The following is a 27,588-nucleotide window of genomic DNA, read 5'->3' on the forward strand; positions in this document are numbered from 1 at the left end:
TGCTCAGGAGAATTTAAACGAGTCAGCTGTTTGTGGGGTGGGGGCGGGAGCAGTGTTACAGGGAGCTACTGAGGAAAGAGATCAATCTGAGACTGGTACAGTTGAGAACAGAAGCAAGTCAAACAGTGAGGGCAGGCAGGGGCAAAGCAGAGAACAAGGTAGGACTGATCAATTATAAACTGCATTTATTTCAATGCAAGGGGCCTAACAGGGAAGGCAGATGAACTCAGAGCATGGTTAGGAACATGGGACTGGGATATCATAGCAATTACAGAAACATGGCTCAGGGATGGGCAGGGCTGGCAGCTTAATGTTCCAGGATAAAATGCTACAGGAAAGATAGAAAGGGAGCTAAGAGAGGAGGGGGAGTGGTACTTTTGATAAGGGAGAGCATTACAGCTGTACTGAGGGAGGATATTCCCGGAAATGCATCCAGGTGGAACTGAGAAATAAGAAAAGGATGATAACCTTGTTGGGGTTGTATTATAGACCCCCTAACAGTCAGAGGGAAATCGAGAAACAAACTTGTAAGGAGATCTCAGCTATCTGTAAGAATAATCGGGTGGTTATTGTAGGGGATTTTAACTTTCCAAACATCGACTGGGACTGCCATAGTGTTAAGGATTTAGATGGAAAAGAACTTGTTAAGTGTGTACAAGAAAATTTTCTGATTCAGTATGTGGATGTACCTATGAGAGAAGGTGCAAAACTTGACCTACTCTTGGGAAATAAGGCAGGGCAGGTGACTGAGGTGTCAGTGGGGGAGCACTTTGGGGCCAGCGACCATAATTGTATTCATTTTAAACTAATGATGGAAAAGGATAGACTAGATCTAAAAGTTGAAGCTCTAAATTGGAGAAAGGCCAATTTTGATGGTATTAGGCAAGAACTTTCAAAAGCTGATTGGGGGCAGATAAAGTGATGGCTGGAAAATGGCTAGCCTTCAGAAATCAGATATTGAGAGCCCAGAGACAGTATATTCCTGTTAGGGTGAAAGGAAAGGCTGGTAGGTATAGGGAATGTTGGATGACTAAAGAAATTGAGGGTTTGGTTAAGAAAAGGAAGGCAGCAAATGACAGGTATTGACAGGATAGATCAAGTGAATCCTTAAAAGAGTATAAGGGCAGTAGGAGTATACTTAAGCGGGAAATCAGGAGGGCAAAAAGGGGACATGAGATAACTCTATTTGCCAAAGCTAAGGAGAATCTAAAGCGTTTAACAAATACATTCAGTACAAAAGGGTATCTTGGGAGAGTATAGGGCAGAGGCCTCACCTTCATTCCCCTACGCTCTCGGATTAACGAGTTCAACGCGAGGCGAGACATCGAACAATTCTTCCGCCGCCTTCGCCTCTGCGCCTACTTCTTCAACCAGGATTCTCGCCCACCCTCTGACGACCCCTTGTTCCGCCTCCAACACACCCCATCCACCTGGACACCCCGTGCTGGCCTCTTACCTGCCCTTGATCTCTTCATAGCCAACTGCAGCCGTGACATTAACCATCTCAACCTCTCCACCCCTCTCACCCACTCCAAACTCTCACCCTCGGAATGTGCAGCCCTCCACTCCCTCCATTCCAACCCCAACCTCACTATCAAACCAGCAGACAAGGGAGGCGCGGTAGTAGTTTGGCGCACCGACCTTTACACCGCTGAGGCTAAACGCCAGCTCGCAGACACTGCCTCCTACTGCCCCCTTGACCATGACCCCACCTCCCACCACCAAACCATCATCTCCCAGACCATCCATAACCTCATCACCTCAGGGGATCTCCCATCCACCGCCTCCAACCTCATAGTCCCACAACCCCACACCACCCGTTTCTACCTCCTGCCCAAAATCCACAAACCTAACTGCCCTGACTGACCCATTGTCTCAGCCTGCTCCTGCCCCACCGAACTCATCTCTGCATACCTCGACATGGTCCTGTCCCCCTTAGTCCAAGAACTCCCCACCTACGTTCGGGACACCACCCACGCCCTCCACCTCCTCCATGATTTTCACTTCCCCGGTCCCCAACACCTTATCTTCACCATGGACATCCAGTCCCTGTACACCTCCATCCCCATCACGAAGGACTCAAAGCCCTCCGCTTCTTCCTTTCCTGCCGTACCAACTAGTACCCTTCCACTGACACCCTCCGACTGACTGAACTGGCCCTCACTCTGAACAACTTCCCTTTCCAATCCTCCCACTTCCTCCAAACCAAAGGAGTAGCCATGGGCACCCACGTGGGCCCCAGCTATGTCTGCCTCTTCGTAGGATATGTGGAACAGTCCATCTTCCGCAGCTACAGTGGCACCACCCCCCACATTTTCCTCTGCTACATCGATGACTGTATCGGCGCTGCCTCATGCTCCCACGAGGAGGTTGAACAGTTCATCCACTTTACCAACACCTTTCACCCCGACCTCAAATTCACCTGGACCGTCTCAGACTCCTCCCTCCCCTTCCTAGACCTCTCCATTTCTATCTTGGGCGACCGAATCAACACGGACATTTACTATAAACCAACCGACTCCCACAGCTACCTAGACTACACCTCCTCCCACCCTGCCCCCTGTAAAAACGTCATCCCATATTCCCAATTCCTTCGTCTTCGCTGCATCTGCTCCCAGGAGGACCAGTTCCAATACCGTACAACCCAGATGGCCTCCTTCTTCAAAGACCACAAATTCCCCCCAGACGTGATCGATGATGTCCTCCACCGCATCTCCTCCACTTCCAGCTCCTTCACCCTGGAGCCCCGTCCCTCCAATCGCCACCAGGACAGAACCCCACTGGTCCTCACCTACCAGCCCACCAACCTCCATATACATCGTATGATCTGTCGTCATTTCCGCCACCTCCAAACGGACCCCATCACCAGGGATATATTTCCCTCCCCTCCCCTATCAGTGTTCCGAAAAGACCACTCCCTCCGTGACTCCCTCATCAGGTCCACACGCCCCACCAACCCAACCTCCACTCCCGGCACCTTTCCCCAGCAAACACAAGAAATGCAAAACGTGCGCCCACACCTCCCCCTTTACTTCCCTCCAAGGCCCCAAGGGATCCTTCCATATCCACCACAAATTCACCTGCACCTCCACACACATCATTTACCGATGTGGCCTCCTCTATATTGGGGAGACAGGTTGCCTACTTGCTGAACGTTTCAGAGAACACCTCTGGGACACCCAGACCAACCAACCCAACCACCCCATAGCTCAACACTTCAACTCCCCCTCCCACTCCACCAAGGACATGCAGGTCCTTGGACTCCTCCATCGCCAGACCATAGCAACACGACGGTTGGAGGAAGAGCACCTCATCTTCCGCCTAGAAACCCTCCAACGACAAGGGATGAACTCAGATTTCTCCAGTTTCCTCATTTCCCCTCCCCCCACCTTGTCTCAGTCCCAACCCTTGAACTCAGCACCACCTTCCTAACCTGCAATCTTCTTCCTGACCTCTCCGCCCCCACCCCCACTCCAGCCTATCACCTTAACCTCCTTCCACCTATCGTATTTCCAATGCTCCTCCCCCAAGTCCCTCCTCCCTATCTTTTAGCTTAGCCCACTTGGCACACTTTCCTCATTCCTGAAGAAGGGGTCATGCCCAAAATGTCGATTCTCCTGCTCCTTGGATGCTGCCTGACCTGCTGCGCTTTTCCAGCAACACATTTTCAGCTCTGATCTCCAGCATCTGCAGTCCTCACTTTCTCCTAGAGAATATGGCCCCTCAAAGATGAGCAAGGCAGCCTTTGTGTGGAGCTGCAGGAGATGGGGCAGATATTAAACAAGTATTTTGCATCAGTATTTACTGTGGAAAAGGACATGGAAGATATAGACTGTAGGGAAAAAGATGGTGACATCTTGGAAAATGTCCATTTTACAGAGGAGAACATGCTGGATGTTTTGAAATGGTTAAAGATGGATAAATCCCCAGGACCTGATCAGGTATACCCTCAAACTCTGTGGTAAGCTGGGGAAGTGATTGTTGGGCCTCTTGCTGAGATATTTGTATCATCGATAGTCACAGGTGAGGTGACAGAAGACTAAAGGTTGGCTAATGTGGTGCCACTGTTTAAAAAAAGGTGGTAAGGACAAGCCAGGGAACTATAGACCAGTGAGCCTGATGTTGGTGGTGGGCAAGTTTTTGGAGGGAATCCTGAGGGACAGGATGTACATGTATTTGGAAAGGCAAGGACTGATTAGGGATAGTCAACACGGCTTTGTGCATGTGAAATCATGTCTCATGATCTTAAGTTTTTTGAAGAAGTAACAAAGAAGATTGATGAGGGCAGAGCAGTAGACGTGATCTATATGGACTTCAGTAAGGCATACAATAAGATTCCCCGTAGGAAACTGGTTAGCAAGGTTAGATCTCATAGAACACAGGGAGATCCAACCATTTGGATACAGAACTGGCTCAAAGGTAGAAGACAGAGGGTGGTGGTAGAGGGTTGTTTTTCAGACTGAAGACCTGTGACCAGTGGAGTACCACAAGGATCGGTTCGGGGTTCACTACTTTTCATCATTTATACAAATAATTTGGATGTGAGCATAAGAGGTATAATTAGTAAGTTTGTTGATGACACCAAAATTGGAGGTGTAGTGGACAGCAAAGAAGATTACCTCAGATTACAACAGGATCTTGATCAGATGGGCCAAGGGGCTGAGGAGTGGCAGATGGAGTTTAAATTAGATAAATGCGAGGTGCTGCATTTTGGGAAAACAAATCTTAGCAGGACTGATACACTTAATGGTGAGGTCCTAGGGAGTGTTGCTGAACAAAGAGACCTGGGAGTGCAGGTTCATATCTACCTGCGACTCCACTTTCAAGAAGCTAAGTAAAGAAGGCATTTAGTATGCTTTAATTTATTGGTTAGAGTATTGAGTACTGGAGTTGGGAGGTCATGTTGCAGCTGTGCAGGACACTGGTTAGGCCATTTTTGGAATATTGCATGCAATTCTGGTCTCCTTCCTATTGGAAAGACACTTGAAAGGGTGAAACTTGAAAGGGTTCAGAAAAGATTTATAAGGATGTTGCCAGAGTTGGAGGATTTAAGCTATAAGGACAGACTGAATAGGCCGGGGCTGTTTCCCAAGAGCAGGAGAGACTCAGGGGTGACTGTATAGAAGTTTATAAAATCATGAGGGGCATGGATAGGATAAATACACAAAATATCTTCCCTGGGGTGGGGGAGTCCAGAACTAGAGGGTATAGGTTTAGGGTGAGAGGGGAATGATATAAAAGAGACCTAAGGGAAATGTTTTTACGCATTGGGTGATGAGTGTATGGAATGAGCTGCCAAAGGAAGTGGTGGAGCCTGGTACAATTGCAACATTTAAAAGGCATCTGGATGGGTATATGAATAGGAAAGGTTTGGAGGGATATGGGCAGAGTGCTGGTCAGTATGGATGGGTTGGACTGAAGGATCTGTTTCCATGCCATACATCTCTATGACTCTAACCTTTAGCAATTACCCTTATTTGATATCTTTATTAGATATGTTCTAAAATACAAAAGCCCAATTTGACTCGTCATCTTTGTCGTTCTTCCCTTCTCACAGATCAGTGTTGCTGGTCTCTCTCACACTTGCCTTTATTGTTCAGTCCTGTGAGTGGAGGAGTTGGAAAGTCATGTTGTGGTTGTTCAGGATATTGGTCAGGAGTCTTCTGGAATACTACGTCCAGTTCTGGTTACCCAGTTATAGGAAGGATATTATTAAGCTAGAGGGGGTTCAGAAGAGATTTACCAGAATGTTGTTCAGTATGGAAGGTTTGATTCATAAAGAAAGGCTGGATAGGCTGGAACATTTTTCACTGGAGAGGAGGCTGAGAGGCGGCCTGATAGAAATTTATAAATTAACGAGGTATAGGAGGTGGTTATGGTAGTTGTCTTTTCCCCAGGATGGGGAATTTCAACACTAGGGGCACATGTTTGAAAGGAGAGAGATTTAAAAATATATGGGGGCAATTTTTTAAAAATGTACAGCAGGAGGTTCACATGTGAAATGAAACTCCAGCCTTTCACCACCACCCCCACCCCACCTCATGCACGCGCTCTGTCTCTCTCTCTCATGCGTGCTTTGAAAAGGTGGGGGGGGCATGCGTGCCACAGGGGAAGAGAGCCCGCACGAGGGACAGAATGAGACACCGCGCAAGGAGAGCGCAAGGGGGCGTGCCCACAAGACAGGAGGGAGGGAGAGGGGTAGGAGAGAGAGAGAAGGGTGGAGAGAGAGAGAGAGGGAGAGGCCGGGAGGGAGAAGAGGGAGAAAGATAAACACTCCACTGACAGCTGCAGATCCCATCCTTGGATCTAAACCACTTCCCTTCTCTCGTGATGATCTCTGATCCTCCCACAAACTGTGGTAAAGGCATCAGAATTTCTGGGCCAAAGCCACCTGGTGTTAGCGATGGATAGCTGCCAGCTTCTAATTGGTTGGCAATTCCAATGTTGGCTAGTTAAGCCAGAGGCAGACAGGCCCTTCATTTTGTCAGATCCTCCTCACTCCATATCCGAAGCAATGTATATTGTCCCGAGACTCGTAACCAGTGGGAGGACCCAAACCGGGAACATGAAAGCAGCCCCATCCCTTAAAGACAGACCCCAAGGAAGGGATTTCAAAGCTTCAGCTCTGTTGTTTGAGTATTAAAATATGACCATTTTACAAGGTGGAAAAAATGTAACAAGTAAATCTGAACATGAGAAAAATATTGACAAGTTAACTCATCATCTGAAAAGAGGAGGATATATGACTAGTCTCATGTGACAAAATCATAACTACTAATATTAGCTTATATAGGGACTCCTTTCTGATTCGGAAAGTGACAGACCAATGTAAAAGGGATTTTGTGTTTTCCTTTTTATTGCTAGTTTAGAATTCTATGTTTCATTGCAGACATCATTGAACTTGGAAACAAAATTCAAATTTGATGAAAAGAGGTCTTTATTGATACACCCTACATTAGATTTATAAATGGCGCATATTTTACAAATACAGCAATCTGCTCAGGAGTGACTAATAATAACTACAAGATTAAATACATATGTTTCAATTTTCCCAATCATTGATCTTGTTCTGAAGAAAGATACAAAAACATTAAAATATTTTTTTCTTCTAACTGTTTCAAGGAGTCTCCTTTCCCAGTCAGCAGTAATACATTGCAGCAAAACACTTTGGAGAAAAGCACAATCAAATGCAGCAAAGTCCTTCCTTCCCTGGAGAATTTGTTAGTTTCATTAGAAAAGGAAATTACACGACCACTCAGGCAAGTGACTGAAGTGGTGCGACACCTTGTGACCAATGTGCACAATTACAGCATGGATTTCTATGCTGGCAAGATTTGGTACCTGATCTTGTTTGCATAAATTGTCAATGTGGGGAAGGTAGAGAAAATAAAGATCTGAAAGGACAAAGTGATTTGCCTTCATTAACAAATGAAATTCATCAAGCACAATATCTTCTAAATTAGGCACAATTGGTAAGGCATATTTTGATGCTTCAAAAAGCTATTTAATTTTCCAGGCAGTAAATCATTTCCTATACTTGGTTTTTCAAAAATCAAGGCAATTTTCAGCAACCACTCATAACAGCTAGGTGGGTACAACATTTAATATAAAATTTCAAGATCACAATGTATAAAAAAACTCATTTACCTTCCACTTGTTTACAAGTGAGGTTTATAAGTGGCAGATATCATTCCTAATTTTGAATTAGTACTTTTGATAAGCATTCAAAAGCAATAGTGAGTGCTGCAAATCTTGTCTGGTCTAAACATGCTGCATCATGTCACAGTGAATTGCTAAATCACTACATCAATAATTATTGTTCCAGCACAGATTATATCCCTGCGAATGAAGTTTTCCATTTTAGAATGCTTTACATTTTTAAAAAAAGAAAACAATCCTTCCTCTGGGGTACTTTATTTGAAATCAAATTGCAACTAGCTTCTCTGTTGCTGCCAGAAGATTGCACCAGCTTCGTTTGAACACTCTTCTGCAACATCTACACAAACAACACAATCAAAATTTCCTTCCAGCACTCCCAAAATAAAGTAATCACTCTATGGAAAGCACTTCCAACTTCAGAATTAGTTAAAATATGATAGCTTTATCTTTCCCTATTTTCTTTGAAGATCAATGTGGACAAAAATAACAGCAAAGGTGAATAAAACATCATTCTCCTGCATATCTTTTAAGTAAATCATCCCAGTCCCAGCCTTACTAAATCTGGTCATCTTTGTGCTTCCATTGGCAGTTTTCACAATGGCATGAGGAGACTCAATAAAAGCCAACATTGTCTGGTGACTGTTTAATATCTCTTATGCACTGCAAGCTTTAAAAATACAACTTTCAAGTTTGCCTTTTTAATTCCAAAAAAACTCCCTTCTGATGCACTGTACCATTCATTATTTCTATGAATTCTTTAAAAAATGTCACTAAGCGATTCAGTATTTTGCATTACTGTTTCATTCTTGTTCCTGTAAACTTCGACTTTAAATCCTTGTTAATAAGTCTAAACAATATGCCATAAATCTTTGTAACCTCAAGTCACAGTTCCCTTATCACCCAAAACTCACGCAAGTTTCTTAAATACTGAAAATATGCTAATGATAAACTAAGCTAAAATATTAATGACATGATGCACATATTTGCAAATATTTTGTGATTATATTTCTTGCCAGGCCACAGCAGGTTAAGGCCCTTTTAAAAATTAGGTCAGCTTGATGCACTGTATATGGAAAGGATACACCAGGTACAATTTTCAAAGTAAACAAAGTTAGAGGACAAGGAATATTTCAACAAGTTTACATGTTCATCATTGAGCCCTTATCTCAAAGTAATACCACCTGCCCTTACATTTGCATTCAAATTGTCATGTGCACATGATGGAATCTGTCTATGTGAATATGTAACACTACTGTATCTTCCTACTTGTGGTGGCACTACAGCACCTCCACAGACAGGAGGCAATGGATACAGCAAAATAAAAAGATTTCCCTTCAGGTTTTATCAAAAAAAGTTTTTGATCACAGTAAAGCTAACCAACCTGAGGAAGGTTTCTTAAAATATTTAAAATGGCAGCATCAAACACCAACTTTGTCAGACAGGAGAGGCAGAAAATGGTTTCATTATCTGTAACAGTTGTACAAGTTGCATTTCAAAAAGATATGGAAAATCAGTGACAAAAATTTAGTAAATACATAAAAAGACATCCTGATTGGAAACGAACAATTCCAAAATGGTGTGGTACCATACTTTGTGCCACAAGTATGAAGTATTGTTTAAGTTTCCATGTTTATAATCAAGGTAGTGGAAGAATTCAGTCCAATGAAAATATATAAAATAGCAGGTGGCTGAGTAGCATCAATTAGCTTAGCTGAAGTCACGATTTGACAGTATGAGAGGAGCAACCAGAGTCCACAGGTACAACAGGAGTCCAACCCAGCTGGAAGAGATCTTCACCCAGACAGCTGCCCAGGCACTCTGCACAGCCGAGTAATCAGAGTTGGGACTAGGAAGACAGTACAATTGGAAAACAATTAGTAAGCAAAAATCATAAATCTGCCAGTTAACAATCAGTAGCAAGGAAAAGCAATGTGCTAGGCTGACATTTGTTCTAGCTCTCAAACCATTGTTAAGAGTCAGGAACCATGGTTTATAACTTAAAGGGCAATCGGCCCATCAGATAAACAGCAAATAAGCAGGAAACTGTGAAAACTATGACCCGAAGCAAATCCTGAGGGTCTGCAAGAGAGTTTCTGAACCCTGTGTTTTTCTGATACATATCTCTACACACATGCTTTCCAAAATGAGTTACTGAAAAGCAATAAAGAGCATTTTAAAATGCACCTCATAAGAGATTTTAAGATCAATTATTTCAGTTTTAACAAATAATAGAAAGTGGAATGTTCTGGTGTGGATTACTGCTGTACCAATGTGAGAGGAGTACCAGACTAATTATAAGCAAGTCACTATCATCTGTTAACTAATTGGTCCTTCAAATTTTAGCTATTTTCTTGCTTCTGAGTAAATCCTTAATTGCTTAAGTTGTTTGCCTGCACAAAGCAATCGAGATGGGATTAGAATCTTGTCTTGAGGAATTAAAGGATCCAAACCATATTGAATGGCCTGTTCCTTCAGCCATCTCTGACAACAAAGCCATTAGTTTCACTTCTTTTAAGTATATAACACAGTAAAGGATGCCTTGCTGCATTTTACATTACACTACCAAATCAGTATCTGCAAAACATACCGGTACCAGTTGGTAAGTGTCATCATGATGTAAAGAGAGGCCAGGAACAGGCAGAAATGGAAGAACGAGTAACTGTAGGTAACAGCATCCTGCTCATTATCCACTGCACGATGAAATCCACCTTCATGGGCAGCAGAGAAGTCACCCACTGAGCTTTCACTTCCCTCAGTCATCATCAACTTGTTAACTTGTGCATTACTTGATGATCTGACGCTATAGGGAACAGGAAGAACAGAACATTATGTGTAGAACAGTATGCTGCTGGCACTTTTTCTTTGAAAAAAATGCTGAAGTTCACAACCAAAAATATGGAGAGGGGAGGCAGTGATGTAACGGTATTTTCACTGGACTTGAATTGCAGAGGTGCAGGTTAATCCTCTGGGAACACTAGTTCAAAACATGGCAGTTGGAGGAATCTAAATTCTGTTAACAAAATCTGGAACTGAAAGCTACTCTCACCAGTAGCTCATGAAACTCCAGCTGGTTCACGAAGGTCCTTCAGGAAGAGACATTTAGCCTGGTCCCCATGCGAATCCAAACCCACAATAATAACTACTCTCTGAAATGGCCTGAGTTCAAGGGTAATGAGAGATGGGCAACAAATGCCATTCCGTGAAAGTGTAAATAAAAACAATTTAACTTGATTCCTTTCATACCCTCTCATAACTTTTTCTGTCCTGAAGCAGAGTTCTTTACGTATAATTGACTGCTCTCACTTTCTAATGAAATATCAAAACAGTCCAGAAGTTGCCACAGGTAGCCACAAAATGTTCTGTTGGCAAACTAAAGTTGAACACATGACGACTAGACAAGGCTGGCCAAAAAAATTCCACATAGTCTTTTGGCCTTTACTCCAATTTGAAACAGTTTCAATGTCTATAACATTATATTCTCGTCAATACCAAAAGAAAATGCATTAGAAATCAAGTGGAAAATGCACAACAAATTACTGGTTCTTTGAAATGAGCAGAGATGTCTGGGTTGATCAGTGACCAGGAGAATGGTGCACAGGAAATTGTTGAAGGATCCCTTAATCAATAGGGTATTAAACACATTAAAAATTAAAAACTTGCATTTCATGGGGAAAAATCCAGACTAAGATCAAGAGTGACAATTTCCGTTTGAGAACTCCATTATGAGTAAAGAACAGGGAAGGCTACAAATACTATTCCCACTCCTCCCCTCCCCATCCAGCTGACATCTACCCCAGGGATAAGTCTTTGCTCAGAGACCCACTTGATCCCCACTACCATCAGGATTCCATTTAAATAAGAGCCAAAAACAGGAAAGCAAGATTTCAGCAATAAATAGCTTGCAGTCAGTTGAGGTTTTGAATCAAATTCCTAACTCATACATATGTAGGTCAGCACAGTGGCTTGCACTGCTGTCTCGGTTCAATTTCCACCCTCGGACCACTGCCCGTGAGTACATGAGTTTAGTCCAGGTGCTCTGGTTTCCTCCCAAAGAACAAAGATGTGCAGGTTAAGTGGATTAGTCATGCTAAATTGCCCATGGTGTCCAGGGGTGTGCAGGCTAGGAGAATTAGCCATGGGAAATGCAGGGTTACAGGGGTAGGATGGAATTATGGGACACTCTTCAGAGAGTTGGTGTAGACTTGATGGGCCAAATGGCCTGTTTACACATTGTAGGGATTCTATGATTCTACATTACCTCACATCTGCTCATGCTTTTTCTTCAAAAAAAATATTTTATGGAGAGAATTATTTGGAATCTTTCCAAGGAATTGCAAAACAGAAGGCATGAAAGTACTGACCTTGCATAAAGCACACAAAGAAGAAAGATAACCAATCCGACAATGCTCTGGGCATCCCACCACTGGACTAACGAATGAGGTGGCGGAGCAACAGTCGAGTTGCTCATGGTTTGCTGGACAATGCTCAGTAGGCTGGGGTTACATTTTCTTTCTGCATAGAATGAAGGAAGATATTTTAAAATCCACACCACCAAGTTCACAAGCACGCAGAGAACACTGAACAAAATAGTCAAATGTTTTTGTGACACAAGCTTTAAACATTTAATTGCCAAGCTCTCAGAAAGCACTACATATGACAGAAACTAATACCAAACAGCAATATTACCTGGCTCATTTGTCATGGCAGACCAGGTCACATACAGAGTATAGAGAGTGATGACAGAGGCTTGCAGCAATCCTGAATGAGGCTGAGCTTCCTGTAGAATTGAATTGAGAAGCAAACAATTCAATGACTAAACAAGCTCCCAATTTACACAGATTATCATTTCTACTGAGGTAACTACTGAGTAATGATGGCTAAAATGAAAAAAGCTAGATATTTGTTCAGTTCGAGTTATAGAAGCATTAAGGCAAAGAAGAACGACGTCCAGCCCACTGAATGGATACTGGAATCTAATTCTTCTTTTCTACCACCCTACTTTCATAGCTTACAAGTTTCACTATCTGCCCTTTCAATTAAGTCATTTAAGAGTTTTATTAACAGAACAATTTTTCTTCTGTGCTGCATCATTCTATGATGCTATAACATTAACTGAAATTAAATTAAGGTTATGCTGCAGTTAAAATAGAAAATAGACATTCGCTGGTTACTAAAATTCTTTCAAAAACAATATTAACAATATTTGAACAATAGAGTACTCATTTTTATAAAGGCGTTTTATGGAATTGTGTAGAATTTGCTCACAGTTGATGGTGTGACACACTTTATAGATCATACAGCACTTAAAATACACAAACAGAGGGATTGGGTTTTCAACAACTCTGATTTCTCTGCACAGATGTTACCAGACCTGCTGAGCTTTTTCAGCAATTTCTGTTTTTGTTTCTGATTTACAGCATCCACAGTTCTTTCAGTTTTTATTCAGTATTTTATTGACAGATTAATGCTTGGCTGCATCAAATTAAAACAGTTTCCTGCATCAATCACATGGTCACTAAGAATTAAGTTGAATTTGCAAAGTTCAGTTTTAATCCAAATGGATTGCGCCAATTACAATTCATTCCAAAGCCTGTATCAGAGTTTGAAATGGGAAACAAAGTTTCACATTACCCAGTTATAGCATTACTGCAACCCATTTACTTAACTCTAACTTGTAATTCCAGAGATTAATAGCTTAGAAGTTTCAAAAATGAATCATTATCTTTGCACTACAGGGTTATCTCCCTCCTTTTCCAATGTACACTTAGTAGATCTCTTGTCAATTCAAGCTGATCTTGAATGAACCTTCAGCTCTGAAACTCAAATGTCTATGAAATAGGTCACTTCCGTGAACTTGAAATTGTACCAAGGATCCCAGCTGCCTCAACACTTTCAAACTATTTTTATATAAGCATTAAGAAAATGAATGTTTGAGTGACCCTGAGAGACACAGGAAATCTAGGAACAATCTTTGCAAGCCATCAAGGACGCCAAGAGACAATACCAGACTAAGCACACAAACAATGTTGACTCTAGCAAGGCTTACACGGTATAACAGGCTACAAAGCAAAAGTGGAGTAGAATTGCTGACAACAATGCATCGATGCATCTCTCCCCAATGAGCTCAATGTATTCTATGTTTCTCTGATCTTCTGTTGAAGATGAGCAATGTCAACTGCCCCGACAGCCTCAGCTACACTTGTATCCACTAAGAGGCAGCATAGTGGCATGGTATGAAGACAACAATCTCTCCCTCAACGTCAACAAAATGAAGGAGCTGGTCATCGACTTCAGGAAGCAGAGTGAAACAAATGTCCCTATCTGTATCAATGATGCCAAGATGGTGATGGAGGAGAGCTTCAAACTCCTAGGAGTAAATTTCACCAATGATCTATCCTGGTCCATCCACATTGGTGTTACAATCAAGAAAGGACACCAACATCTTTACTTCTTCAGGAGGCTATGAAATTCAGCACGTCCACAATGACTGCCAAACTTTGATAGATGTACCACAGAAAGCATCTATCTCGATGCATTACAAGTTGGTATGACAACTGCTTTGCCCAATCATGAAAACCAGCCTTCCTCCCACTGACTCCAAGTACATTTCCCACTGCTGCGGAAAAGCAACCAAGAATCAAAGACCCCTCCCATCCCAGTTATACTCTCTTCCATCGTGCAGATGATACAAATGTTCAGAAACTTGCCAACAGGTTCAAGGAGAGCTTTTTCCTCTGCTGTTATCAGACTTTGAATGAACCTCTCACATATTAGAGTTGATCTTCTGTGTAGCAGTAGTGCTATATCCTGTATCCTGTTCTATTACCCTGATGTACATACATAAGGCATGCTTTGTCTGGTTAGCACACAAAACAATACTTTTCACAGTATCTCAGTATGTGACAATAATAAACCAAATTAAAATTAACTGCAAGCATAGTCCATTTAGTGCCTCAATCAACGTATATTGATGTGATTCTAACCTCAACTCTATGTCCCTAACTACCCCTGATACCTTTTGACTCCCTAAACAGTTAAGAATGTATCCAGCAACCTTAAAATATTCTAGTAAGAGAGAGTTCCAAAGATTCAATACTACTGAGATAAAACATTTCTCACTTTGGCCTGAAAAAGAATATACATCATGGCTGATTTCCCCTACATAGCCCAGGGTTGTAAAGGCTAGTTGGAGCAAAACGTTTAGAAATTCGTAATACAATCCAGTACAGTCAGTATTCTTTGCAGTGGTAACAAGCAGAATAGACAAAAGGGAAGCAGTGGATGCAATGTATTTGGATGTTCAAAGGCATTTGATAAAGTACCACAAATTCTGCTCTTGCCTTTTAAGTAATCTATGGTGATTATATTAGCATGGAAAGAGGACTGGTTAACTAATAAAGGCAGAGTTGGAATAAGTGTACATTCAAGATGGCAACCTGTAACAAGGGGAGTGACACAGTGATCAGTATTGGGGCCACAATTATTTACAGTGTGCATCAATAATTTGGACGAAGAAAGAGAATGTACAATAGTCAGGTTTGCAGATGATATAAGAGTAAATGGAAACACAAACTGGAGAGAATGATCGTCTGTAGGAGGAATATAGGTAGGTTAAGCAATTGGGTCAAAAACTTAGATAAAATATAACATGGGAAAATTTGAGGTTATGCACTTTGACAGGAAGAATAGAAGAGCTGAAATTATTTGTTATGAAGTTGTAGGTGTACTGTATCTATAAAGGAGCTAAAATGTCTGGCTACCACAGTGTTCTGAACAAGGCAACAATGTAATATTTGCTCAAATAGCTAAGAGCTGTGTTGCCTGGATACAAAAACAAATCCAAACTTGGCCAATTTAAATTATATCCCAAATTTCAATCAAGTTTGAATTTAGTATTTTGACAATATTAAAACCAATGAAACAATTGATGCTTGGAGTATAAATATCAGAAGTTTTGAACAGCTACCCCAGAGCGGCAAAGAGCACAAACAAAAACAGAACAATACAGACTCCCAGCAGAACTGCTCTCTTAAAGGTACCTTTATCGATCAAAGACCTGTGAAGCAGAATCCCTAAGAATAAAAGGTGACAGAGGAAAATCTATAGAGGACACTCAGCTACGCTGCCAGGTTTTGAAACATGCTTTTCTTCATAAATCGTAATCGGGATTTTTAATCAAACCAGTATTGTAGAGAAGGTAAAAGATAGGTTGAGAGAAAGGAACTGTTTAGTTAAATAATTGTTAGTTAATTAATCTCTGTTAGACTTAAAAAAAATAAAGTTGTTAATTTTTACTTGACATAGTGACTTTTGGGATAGTTCTTCGCCTCTTGAAATTTAACAGATTACAGCACGGGGTCAATCTTTTCTATATTATTGGCTTAAATTAGCAGACGGGTTTACCCAGTGTCCTAACATACTGATTTGGAGAAAGACTGCAGAAAGCGACAGAACAGAGGGATTTGGGAGTCCTCAGCGAGCAGCCAAGTTCAGCAGATGATGGGCAAGGCAAAAGGAACGTTGGCCTTTATTTCAAAGGGAATTCAGTATGAAAGTAGGAAGGTTTGCTAAAGCTTCATAAGGTACTTGTCAGACCACAACTGGAATATTGTGAACAATTTTGGGCGCTTTAATCAAAGGAAAGATACACTGGCATTGGAGGCAGTCCGGAGAAGGCTCACTAAGCTAATACCAAATATGGAAGAATAATTTGGAAGAGAAGTTGAGCCTGTACTCATGGAAAAATAGAAGAATGAGAGGCGACCTTACTGAAACATTCTTAGAAGATTTGATAGGGTCAATGTGGAATGGTTGTTTCCCATTGTGGGCAGTCTGGGACCAGACAGCATAATCTCAGAATAAGGGGTTGCATATTTAAGACAGAGATAAGGAGGAGTTCCTTCCTCAGCGGGTTGTGAATCTGTAAAATTCTTTACGGCTGAGGGCTGTCGAGGCTGGTTTAGATATATCCAAAGTCGTGACAGACAGATTTTTAAATCAGCAAGGCAATCAAGGGTTGTAGGGAAAAGGTGTAGTTGAGGATTATCAGATCAGCAATGATTTCCTTGAACAATGAAGACAACATGATATCTAAATAGCCGACACAAGCTGGTCTTAGCAGCAGCTCAAATCAGTAAATTCAACATAGGTCAGACTCTCCTGGTCAAGCAATGCATTCACGCAAATGGGGTATCTAGTTAAGCCTTGTTTTCTGTCATAACAAAACAAAAATCAAACTTGTTTTCAAGGTACTCTACAAATATTTTTGAAAATCCAGAATGCCCCACTGTGTGGAATCATTAAATCACACCTTTCTTTAAAAATCATTCATGGGATGTGGGTGTTGCTGATTAGGCCGCATTTATTGTCTATCCCCAGGTGTCCAGAGGGCATTCAAGAGCTGACACATTGTTGTGCATCTGGAGTCACGTGGAGATCAGACCAGGTAAGGACAACAGTGTTCCTTCACTGATGGCATTAGTGAACCAGATAGGTTTTTATATTAGTTGCACAGTTGTCACAAGGTGAGTTTTTAATTCTAGATTCTTACTGGATTTGAATTTCACCGTATGCCACGGTGGGATACAAACCCATCTCCTCAAACACTACTGCCTCCTCATAAAAAGAACTGTGAAACAGCTGGTGAATTTTTGATATGCACGTGGGCATTTAGTTCTGTACCAACAATGCAAACCACAAACTCTTTCGTCATATTCTTACCTGAATCTTTGGCAGGACGGACACAACAGAAATAATAACACAGAAGATGAGGTTCAGACTGATGAACACCTTATTTGCCGTACAGTCATCAGGTTTTGTGTAAAAAATGTACAACACTATAACTGCAGCGATTGAGAGGAGATAGTTTAAAGCCGTACAGGTAAATAAGGCTGTAAAAGAGAAGATGGAAGATGGAAGATTGTGAGAAAACGGGCACATTGGTTTTCAAGCTATGTTAATCAATAATTTATACCTACATGGAACATTTCATTATGATGAAAGATGCAAAGCATGATACTGAACCACATAAAGATCGACATGGTCAGGTGATGAAAACTTTGGACAAAGAGGCAGTTTTTAAGGAGTGCCTCAAAGGAGACAAGGAGACAGAAAAATATAGGGCAGAAATTCCAGAGCTTGGGGCCTAGGCAACTGTTGGCATGACAACTGACAGTGCAACATTTATAATTAGTAACATGCTTATAGCAGAGAGATCTTGGAGTTGAAGATAGAGGGGGGAAAGCTCATGGAGGATTTGAAAACAAGGCTGAAAATTTTAAAAGCAATAAATTGCTCGGTGTTGAAACTCCAATAGGTCAGTGTGCATTGTTCATGAGGGATTTCTACTTGATCTTAGGTAAGACATAAGCAGCAGAGTTTGGATGACCTATCTGTTGTGGGAGATAGCCAGGAATGTGTCAGAACCCCAGGACAAAGTTTTGATGGTTGGAGGTTTGTTACTACACTTAAGATCACAGATTTTGAGCATGCATATTAATTAAGCCAGATAAACCTCCATATTCTACACATACATTAAAATGAAAAGTAAACATACCTGTGAAATAGACAGCAATCAGTTTCACAAACAAAGACATGAACCATAAGCATAACAACAAAAATGCATACAATTACAAATATTTTGATACAGGGTGTATTTTCAATTTAACAAAAGCATTTGAAGTAAATGATGAACCAGACCTCAGGGAACTGTCTATGTGGAGTTTGCACATTCTCCCCATGTTTCATGGGTTTCCTCCGGGTGCTCCGGTTTCCTCCCATGTCCAAAGATGTGCAGGTCAGGTGAATTGGTCATGTTAAATTGCCTGTAGTTTTCAGGGACATGTAGGTTGGGTGCATAAGTCAGGGCTAAATGTAGGGGAATGGGTTTGGGTGAGATACTCTTCAGAGGATCAGTATGGACTGTTGGGCCGAAGGGCCAGTTTCCACACAATTGGGATTCTAACCCTTCTAATCCAAGTGGAAAATGCATGCAATATTCTGTTGTCATTAAGCTTCAATATTGTTTCTACAGTGGCACTAGAAGGGAACACATAATATACTCTCAAATTTTATGATATAGCTAATTAAAATGTGAAAATCTTCAAGAGAAGCAACGAAAAATAACTCCTTTCTCACTGTCTGATACCATTTTAAAATGATATTTAGACTGATGTTTGATCAAGCAATGGGACAGGTTACTACAGAAGTGGGGACACATGGCTGCATACAAAATGAGACTCCGCTGGCAACAATTAGCTGATGGATTTGTGGAATGGTGACCAGCCATCAATGGCAAAGGCCTTCTGCCTACCAACAGCTATGTGATTGACTCTCAGGTAACGAAACAGCTTGTGGATGTGAACATTATGCTGAAGCTATTAGACCTCCAACAGGAATGAACTGTCCTTTCTCTGCAGTAAAAGAAGCCGGAAAAAAATAATCCCAGTTTGTTTTCTCTCATCAGTTGCTTTAAGCTGTGGCTCTTTGCCAATAAGTCAGAGATGTTACAAGTGCAAATCAATCACCTTGCGCATCCTGCAAGCAAGTGAAAGTACCTTGAGAAGAAATGCCGAGGAGTAGCCTGTCCCAATCAGCCAAAATGATCATCTTAGTAAACCCAATGAAAAGAGACCAGTGAATAGCCCTCCTAGTCTCTCTCTTGGCCCACAACACCCTTGCGTGTCTATTTGTTTTGTTTGTGTATGTTGTGCTGGGGTACAGGTAGATTGGGTTATTTGCCATACTTATATAAATCTTAAACTTTTCTGATGGCTCCAGGGATACTTGGGCTTATTTCCAGTGCACTCCCCAGCAGACATATCATAGTCAGTTTGACTTACTAAACATCCATTGATGCCTTAAAGTGTCAAAATATTATAATGAACTGGTCTCTAATCAAGAATGTTATCAACAAGAGCAGAGCCCATGATATATTTCTAGGTATCAGCTTTTGGATCAAACGAAGACACAAAGTCCCTGAAACAGAGAGAAATAAAAAAAAAGCAGTCTCTCTAACTTGATGGGCCAGCATGTACTAAACAAGGTAATGCCAGGAGTGGAAGTGGATTTTGTGGAGATTTGTCTCCCTCTCCTCTCAATAGTCCATGAATGTTGTGCGAAGACATCTTTCGAAGCACTTTGTTAATGGAAACACTAAAGGGTAAGATTGGCAAACATTTTTACATACCAGCATACCAGCATTTGGAATTTCCCTCCTCCATGTTCTCAACCCAGAGCTGGCTCCAAGAGTGAGCAAAATCGATGAGAAGTATTAGCTGGATGAGAATGAAGCAGAAAGCTCCAACTACACCAAAGTAGAACCATACTGAGAAAAAGTAAAATATGAATTAGCTAGTTAAGAACACCAACTTAACAGAATAATATGTTGCTGCATTGAGATATACAAATGAAAGCCGAGCTTCAATTCTCAGTCAGTACCAAGATGATCAGACTGACATTGACTCAGTCAGCACCAAACCTCCTCCTGACAATGACATGGTGAAAGCTTTTAGAAAATTAATATCTGTGGCTGAAGAGTGAGGCTCAACAGTAGAAGAGCATTCAGATTAAAGCAGGTGAGGGCAAAACAAAACTGAGCTGTGAAGGTCTGATTTGCAAAATCTTTCACCAGCTCTTGGCTTCATTACCAAAATAGTAGCACAGTTCCTAAAAATTGTTATGTTTACAAAAATGCAAATGCTGTTGTACAGTTGTCCTAAAGGATAATTTTCTTCCAATCAAGATGGATTTCATCCACTGGCATGTAATTAAGTGATTCAGCTTATTTGGCTCCTCCACTGCTGCTCCTGCGAGCTGGTGTCAGCAGAGTCTTTGATAAGGATACAACAGTTTGCCTTAATTCTATCATTTGGAAGCAGGAATTACAATCTGCCAATAGTCCTGTTCCTTATTCTGGATTGAAATTGGTCATTTTGCTATCAGCGGAGGCCAGGATAATTTATGTTGTGATGCCCTTCACACAACAGATACCCACGAAGGAGGGTTATTAGGACCCTGGTGAAGATTGGCTGTGTAAAAAAGTTAATATACCAGAGGATCGCTGGTACCTAATAACCATACTCCAACACAAGTCCATGTTTTCAGAAGGAAATAAAAGAAAAATGGGGAAAACAAATTGCACATAATGTCTCGGAAAAGGTAATTGCAATGGAAAATAAAGGACTCCTCTGCATCTCCTACTCCCACCATCCACATCTCCTCCCCTCCAGAAGTCCATCCAACATTGACACCCCAACCTAATCAATACATGATCCTCCCTCTTCAGTATCAGTGAAGTCAGCCCCTACTTTATTGAAAGTGCTTTATCCTCTCAATGTAAACAGTCACTGATATGAGAAACATTGTATTTCTGTTGCACCTGGCCACAATGAAGGTCAAAAATGTGATGTCAATCCGTTAGTGCACTAGTCCCATGGATAACTGGAAAATTTTCAATGTATTTTTGTTCAAGAACAAAAATGAGATTTTGAATTCTTATGACACTTTTTACACAAATACTTTTTCTCATATAAAGTTGTTATGCACAATACCTGTTGTAAAGGTACCATCAGGAATGAAGAAAGCGCCAACAGTGATTCCCACTAAGGCCAGAAATTTGAAAAACCAGAATCTAAACAAAAACACAAACAAATGGCCATTGGCATCATGAGTTACCCACAGCAGGAGTTACCAATGCACTCAAAAGGATTATAGTGGCAGCTAGTTTCCTGCTTCAAGGAGATAATGCATCAGACGAGTAGGTTTAAGAAACGAATGAAATAGTTCATTTCAAAGTTCCACTTGTATTACTTGGTCAACTGCTAGTTGGTGAATTGCTGATATCCTATCTGACAGTTACCCTCTAAATATGATAAGAAAGAATACACTTAAATCACAGAATCCCTGCAGTGGGAAATAGTCCACTCGGCCTAACAAGTCAACACTGACCCTCCAAAGAGCCATTCCCCCGATCCAATGTTTAGCCCCGACTAATGCACCTAACCTACACATCCCTGAATAGTATTGGCAATTTAGCATAGCCAATTCACCTAACCTGCACATCCTTGGACAGTGGGAGGAAACTGGAGTGCCTGGAGGAAACCCACGCAGAATGCGAATTCCCAAATTGTTATGCAGTAGGCCTGGCTGACGATATTAAGCTAGAACGGAATTAGCCAAGGCTGCAATGACCTTGCAGACTGCTAACACTTATGGCTGGGCCATCAAGTGAGTAAATATTGAAGGATTGCCTGTGCTGCTGGATGGTACTCCAGCTCGAATTAATGCCATTATCAGAGGCAAAGTGAAATCACCTTCGGTTATACATTGCTCAATATTTTCATCACTTAAGTGCTCAGCTCTTTTACTAGTTCTTCCCAGCATCCTGGATGACATTTATCTCTCAATCAAATTATCTGGTCATGATCACGTCACAGTGTCTGGGACTTTATAATACGCAAATTCACTCGTGTGCTTCCTGCTATGTAATAATTATAACACTTCAAAAGAAATTCAACTGTAAAGTACTTCGGGAATTTCTGAAATTATGAACAATTGAATGTCCTACTTCCAATTCTCTGACATTTACTGCAATTTAATTCTAAATTCATGGTTTACAAATCAAGATTCATTTATTTGATGTGGGGGCGAGATGATGTGGATTGGCAGTGGCTAGTACCCTTAGTGGTCCTGCTTCAGAATTATTCTGCATTTCCCGACTTATTACCATGTCCTTTCTGTTGTTAAATCTCAGGAAGAGACAGCAGAAGCATCACTGCTCATACTTAATTCATTAGAAAAAGGTACAGTGACAGAGGACTTGTGGAAAGTCTATGTAACTACTGTACTTAAGGTGCGAGTCCAGTATGAACATACTGAAGGACAGATTGGAAGAACATTACAAAATGTAATAATGAATATTCAGCATGATCCAAAGAGGTTTGACCTCCCTTATGAAATTTTACAGTGAGATGATAAGGAGTAGACAAGGACAATGCAGTGGGTGTAATTTATCAGAATTTTTTATAAGCATTTCATTGAAACTCTTTTTGTCAAAATAGACTAATCAACAAAATCAGAGGAACAGCTGGTAGAATGGACTGTTTGAAGACAGAAAGCCAAAAGCTGTCAATGTTTTTCTGGGATTTTTATGAAGGCACTGTCTAGGTTTTTCCAAAATATACAGTGGCAACAGTGGGGGTAATATCAAGGGTACAGAGAAGATTTACAATAATGATAGTGATACCTGACCTGTTGGATATCTAATACATTCTAGTGATATAATGTTTTTGTTGATAATTATATTCTTACTAGTGTTAAATCAGACATGTTGCACGATGTAACATACCCTCAAAATAAGTCTTTTTGATTATAATTTTACCAGTAACTTCAATGAACTTTTTTGTTTGCAGTGGCTTACCCATTCTGCAATCCAGACCTGGGGTCTTTGCTGCTCTTCACATGGATCATGATCAAAGCAAACAGAAAGAAGAAGCCAGCCAGCCCAAAGCACATGCGATAGACAGACTTATAACCCACAATGATGTCACAGTTAACATTTGCCTGAATGAAGGGAATACTGGCACCTCCTTCACAAAATCCAGGAATCTAAACAACAAGAGAGAAATAAGAGATAACAAATTAAATGAGGTTAGATGGAAACTTTACTTTGTTCATTACTTTTGGCAACCTACACACCTCTTTGGAATGGAAAAGTGCTAATCTGATAACGGGGATGCAACCTGACTTTACAATGACAACAGCATGGCTGTGATGGTCCCAACAGAGCAATAGATCTCAGTGGCGGGTGGTGGAGGGAGTGGCGGGTGGTGGAGGTGGTGGGGGGGGTTGCAGAGCAAGGGAAATAGAGGGGAAGGGGGAAAGGGAAAGAAGGGGATGGAGAGTGAGAGCAAGTGAGAGCACGCAAGCAGGAAAGCAAGGGATGAGGGAGGGAGAACACATGTAAGAATAACAGCAAGAGGAAAGAAAGAACAAAAGACGCTGGTGAGGGTCCGTGGTGGAAATAAAGATAAGCAAACTTCAGGAAAATGTATAGATTACATGTATAGTTAAAGCACAGAAACTGACCCTTGGGTCCAAGTAGTTGACACCAACCCCATGCTCCCAAAGTAAGCTAGCCCCACTTGCATGTATTTGGCTCATGTCCCTCCAGACATTCCCTACTCTTGTACTTCTACAAATGTATTTTAACTATTTAACTGTATCAGCAGCCATCATTTCCTCTGTCAATTCATTCCACACATGAACCACTGTGTTAAAAAAGTTGCCTCATGTCGTAAGATTTATCCTCACCTCATATATGTGCCCCCTAGTTTTGAACTCTCCCACCCTAGGGAAAATACACTTCGAATCACTTAATCTACACCCCTCATGATTTTATAAATCTCAAGGTCACCCCTCAACTTCCTCTGCTCCAGTGAAAATAGTCATAGCGTATCCTTATAACTCAAACCCTCCATTTCCCAGCAACATTCTGAGATATCTTTTCTGAACCTCCTCCAATTTAGTAATATCCTTCCTATTAATTAAACATGCAATTGTTGTCTGAAAAAAAAAGTCCTTTTGACAGCTATGACAGTGCTTGGGCATGTACTAGGTTGCAGACCATAACAGATTAAGAAAATTCTAAAAGGTAGAATCTCAAATCATTCATGGGTAAAACATTTGTAATTCAAATCCAAATGTAACTACCCTGAAGGAAATTATAGTATCACTTCCAGTGAAGTCATTAATATCAATATTGTTAAAGTTATGCTAGACTGTGCACATTAATCCACCTTGTGGAATATTAGATCAGCATCATCAAATCAGGAAATGACAATGAAAAGATGCTCATTTTCTTCTCAGATGATATTTGATTCACTTACTCAGTCTCTAAATCAGAAGCTGTTAATACTCAAATCTGGATGAAATGCAAGCTGAATTGTGGTTAATGCCTTAGAGTTTCAGAAGCATACTTGACATTATGTATCCATAGGGGAGGCGATGATGTGACCATACAGTCACTGGACAAATAATCCAGAGACCCAGGCAGTACTCTGCAGGACCCAGGTTCAAGTCATATCACAGTAGATGGTGGAATTTAAATTGAAAATAATCTGAATCCGTAGTAGCGAACGGATTCATCAGTACCCTTCAAGGAAGGAAGTCGGCCATTCTTATCTGATCTGATCTGGTCTACATGTGAATTCAGATCTACAACAATGTGGCCATCTCCTAACTATCCTCTGAAATGGCCTAGCAAGCCACTCAGTTGCACTAAATGAAGTCTCAAAAGAATGAAACCAGATGATCCACTTTGCATTTAGATAGGTGCCAGAAATGAAAACTGCAAGGTTCACAAGGCTGAGTTTGCAAAGTCCTGTTTAAGAACACCTGGGGGCTAGTGTCAAAAATAAGAGATCTATCTTGCAGATTGGTCATGGAACAACTGACACAGGCATACAGGCATATACTTTATGACAATTCAGAAGGATGTTGTGAAACTTGAAAGGGTTCAGAAAAGATTTACAAGAATGTTGCCAGGGCTGGAGGATTTGAGCTATAGGGAAAAGTTGAATAGGCTGGGGCTGTTTTCCCTGGAGTGTCATAGGCTGCGGGGTGACCTTATAGAGGTTTATAAAATCATGAGGGGCATGGATAGGATAAATAGACAAAGTCTTTTCCCTGGGGTGGGGGAATCCAGAACGAGAGGTCATTAGGTTTAGGGCGAGAGGGGAAAGATAGAAAAGAGACCTAAGGGGCAACTTTTTCATGCAGAGGGTGGGACTTGTATGGAATATGCTGCCGGAGGAAGTGGTCGAGGCTGGTACAATTGCAACATTTAAAAGGCATCTGGATGGGTATACGAATAGGAAGGGTTTGGAGGGATATGGGCCAGGTGCTGGCAGGTGGACTAGATTGGGTTGGGGTATCTGGTCGGCATGGACAAGTTGAACTGAAGGGTCTGTTTCTGTGCTGTACATCTGTGACTCTAATATCCTAGAAAACACTATCATCATCATTCCTGGCTATGCCCCGTTCCCAGCAATGGTGGTGGGAGACAATTAGGAAGGAGTTGCCTAGATAGTCCCCAACATTGATTCCAGTGACCATGCCTTATTGATACTGGCTGGAATTTAGAGGAATAGGGGGTGATTTGATCCAAGTTTAAAAGATCTTGCAAAGTCTTGACAAGATGGACATGTAAACTATGTTTATTCTTTGTTGAGAACACAGAGCCAAGGGGCAGAGTTTAAAAATTAGGGGTCACACTGTAGGACAGAGATATGGGAAAGTTTTTCTCTTCACAGAGCATTGCACAACTTTGGAGTACTGACCCAGAAGACCAAGGCAGAGGCAATTGAATAGTTTTAAGCTGGAGGTACATCAATATTTATAGGCATAGGAACATTGGGAGGTGAGGTAGGTGGAAATATCAAAATTGAACACAAACAGATCAGCTATGATTTTATTGGAAGTTGGAGCAGCCTTGAGAGAACACAGGGCCCTCTTCAGTTCCTAATTCATGTTCACTGCAGGTGGAGCACCAGCTGAAGGAAGTGATAATGGGATTCAACATCCATAACCAATAGTGGCTCGCCAGCACCACTCTTGACTGAGCTGAAGTCCTAACAGACAAAGCTGCTAGACTGGTTACGTCTCCAGCAGGTGGTGAGAGAACCAACAAGAGGAAAAGCATACTTGACCTCATTCTTATTGATAAGCTTGGCACAGAAGCATCTGTCCATGTCAGGCATAGTAGACGTTTCCACTGCATAGTTCTCGTAGAGATGACACACTTTCTTCACATTAACAAAGAAATTGAGGGTTCGGTTAAGAAAAAGAAGGAAGCAAAAGTATAGACATGATAGATCAAGTGAATCCTTAGAAGAGTATAAAGGAAGTAGGAGGATACTTAAGAGGGAAATCAGGAGGGCAAAAAAGGGGACATGAGATAGCTTTGGCAAATAGAATTAAGGAGAATCCAAAGGGTTTTTACAAATATATTAAGGACAAAAGGGTAACTAGGGAGAGAATAGGGCTCCTCAAAGATCAGCAAGGTGGCCTTTATGTGGAGTCACAGAAAATGGGGGAAGATACTAAATGTATATTTTGCATCAGTATTTACTGTGGAAAAGGATATGGAAGATATAGACTGTAGGGAAATAGATGGTGACATCTTGCAAAATGTCCAGATTAGAGGAGGAAGTGCTGGATGTCTTGAAATGGTTAAAAGGTGGATAAATCCCCAGGACCTGATCAGGTGTACCCGAGAACTCTGAGAAGCTAGAGAAGTGATTGCTGGGCCTCTTGCTGAGATATTTGTATCATCAATAGTCAACAGGTGAGGTGCCGGAAGACTGGAGGTTGGAAAACGTGGTGCCACTGTTTAAAGGTGGTAAAGATAAGCCAGGGAACTATAGACCGGTGAGCCTGACCTCAGTGGTGGACTAGTTGTTGGAGGGCATCCGGAGGGACAGGATATACATGTATTTGGAAAGGCAAGGACTGATTAGGGATAGTCAACATGGCTTTGTGCATGGAAAATCATGTCTCACAAACTTGATTGAGTTTTTTGAAGAAGTAACAAAGTGGAATGATGAGGGCAGAGCAGATGTGATCTATATGGACTTCACTAAGACAAAGTTCCCCATGGGAGACTGATCAGCAAGGTTAGATCTCATGGAATACAGGAAGAACTAGCCATTTGGATACAGAACTGCTCAAAGGTAGAAGACAGAGGGTGCTGGTGGACGGTTGTTTTCAGACTGGAGGCCTGTGACCAGTGGAGTGCCACAAGGATCGGTGGTGGGTCCTCTACATTGTGTCATTTATATAAATGATTTGGATGCGAAGAAAGAGGTACAGTTAGTAAGTTTGCAGATGTCACCAAAATTGGAGGTGTAGTGGACAGCAAAGAAGGTTACC

General features: G+C 41.4%; 1 protein-coding gene across 1 annotated transcript in view; it reads right to left on the minus strand.

Moving 5' to 3' along the window:
• Window positions 1-6,913: 6,913 nt before the first annotated feature.
• LOC140453539 (serine incorporator 1-like) overlaps window positions 6,914-27,588 on the minus strand; it is a 38,505-nt gene continuing 17,830 nt past the window's right edge. The window contains exons 3-10 of the mRNA XM_072548307.1: window positions 23,078-23,265; window positions 21,210-21,289; window positions 19,847-19,984; window positions 17,380-17,549; window positions 12,346-12,436; window positions 12,021-12,171; window positions 10,247-10,459; window positions 6,914-9,505 (exon numbers count right to left, since the gene is read on the minus strand). Coding sequence (XP_072404408.1) covers window positions 9,367-9,505; window positions 10,247-10,459; window positions 12,021-12,171; window positions 12,346-12,436; window positions 17,380-17,549; window positions 19,847-19,984; window positions 21,210-21,289; window positions 23,078-23,265 — 1,170 coding nt within the window. The 3' untranslated portion in view covers window positions 6,914-9,366. The remainder of the gene's footprint in view (window positions 9,506-10,246; window positions 10,460-12,020; window positions 12,172-12,345; window positions 12,437-17,379; window positions 17,550-19,846; window positions 19,985-21,209; window positions 21,290-23,077; window positions 23,266-27,588) is intronic.

Source organism: Chiloscyllium punctatum, chromosome 27 (assembly GCF_047496795.1).
Source record: "Chiloscyllium punctatum isolate Juve2018m chromosome 27, sChiPun1.3, whole genome shotgun sequence".
NCBI lineage: Eukaryota > Metazoa > Chordata > Chondrichthyes > Orectolobiformes > Hemiscylliidae > Chiloscyllium > Chiloscyllium punctatum.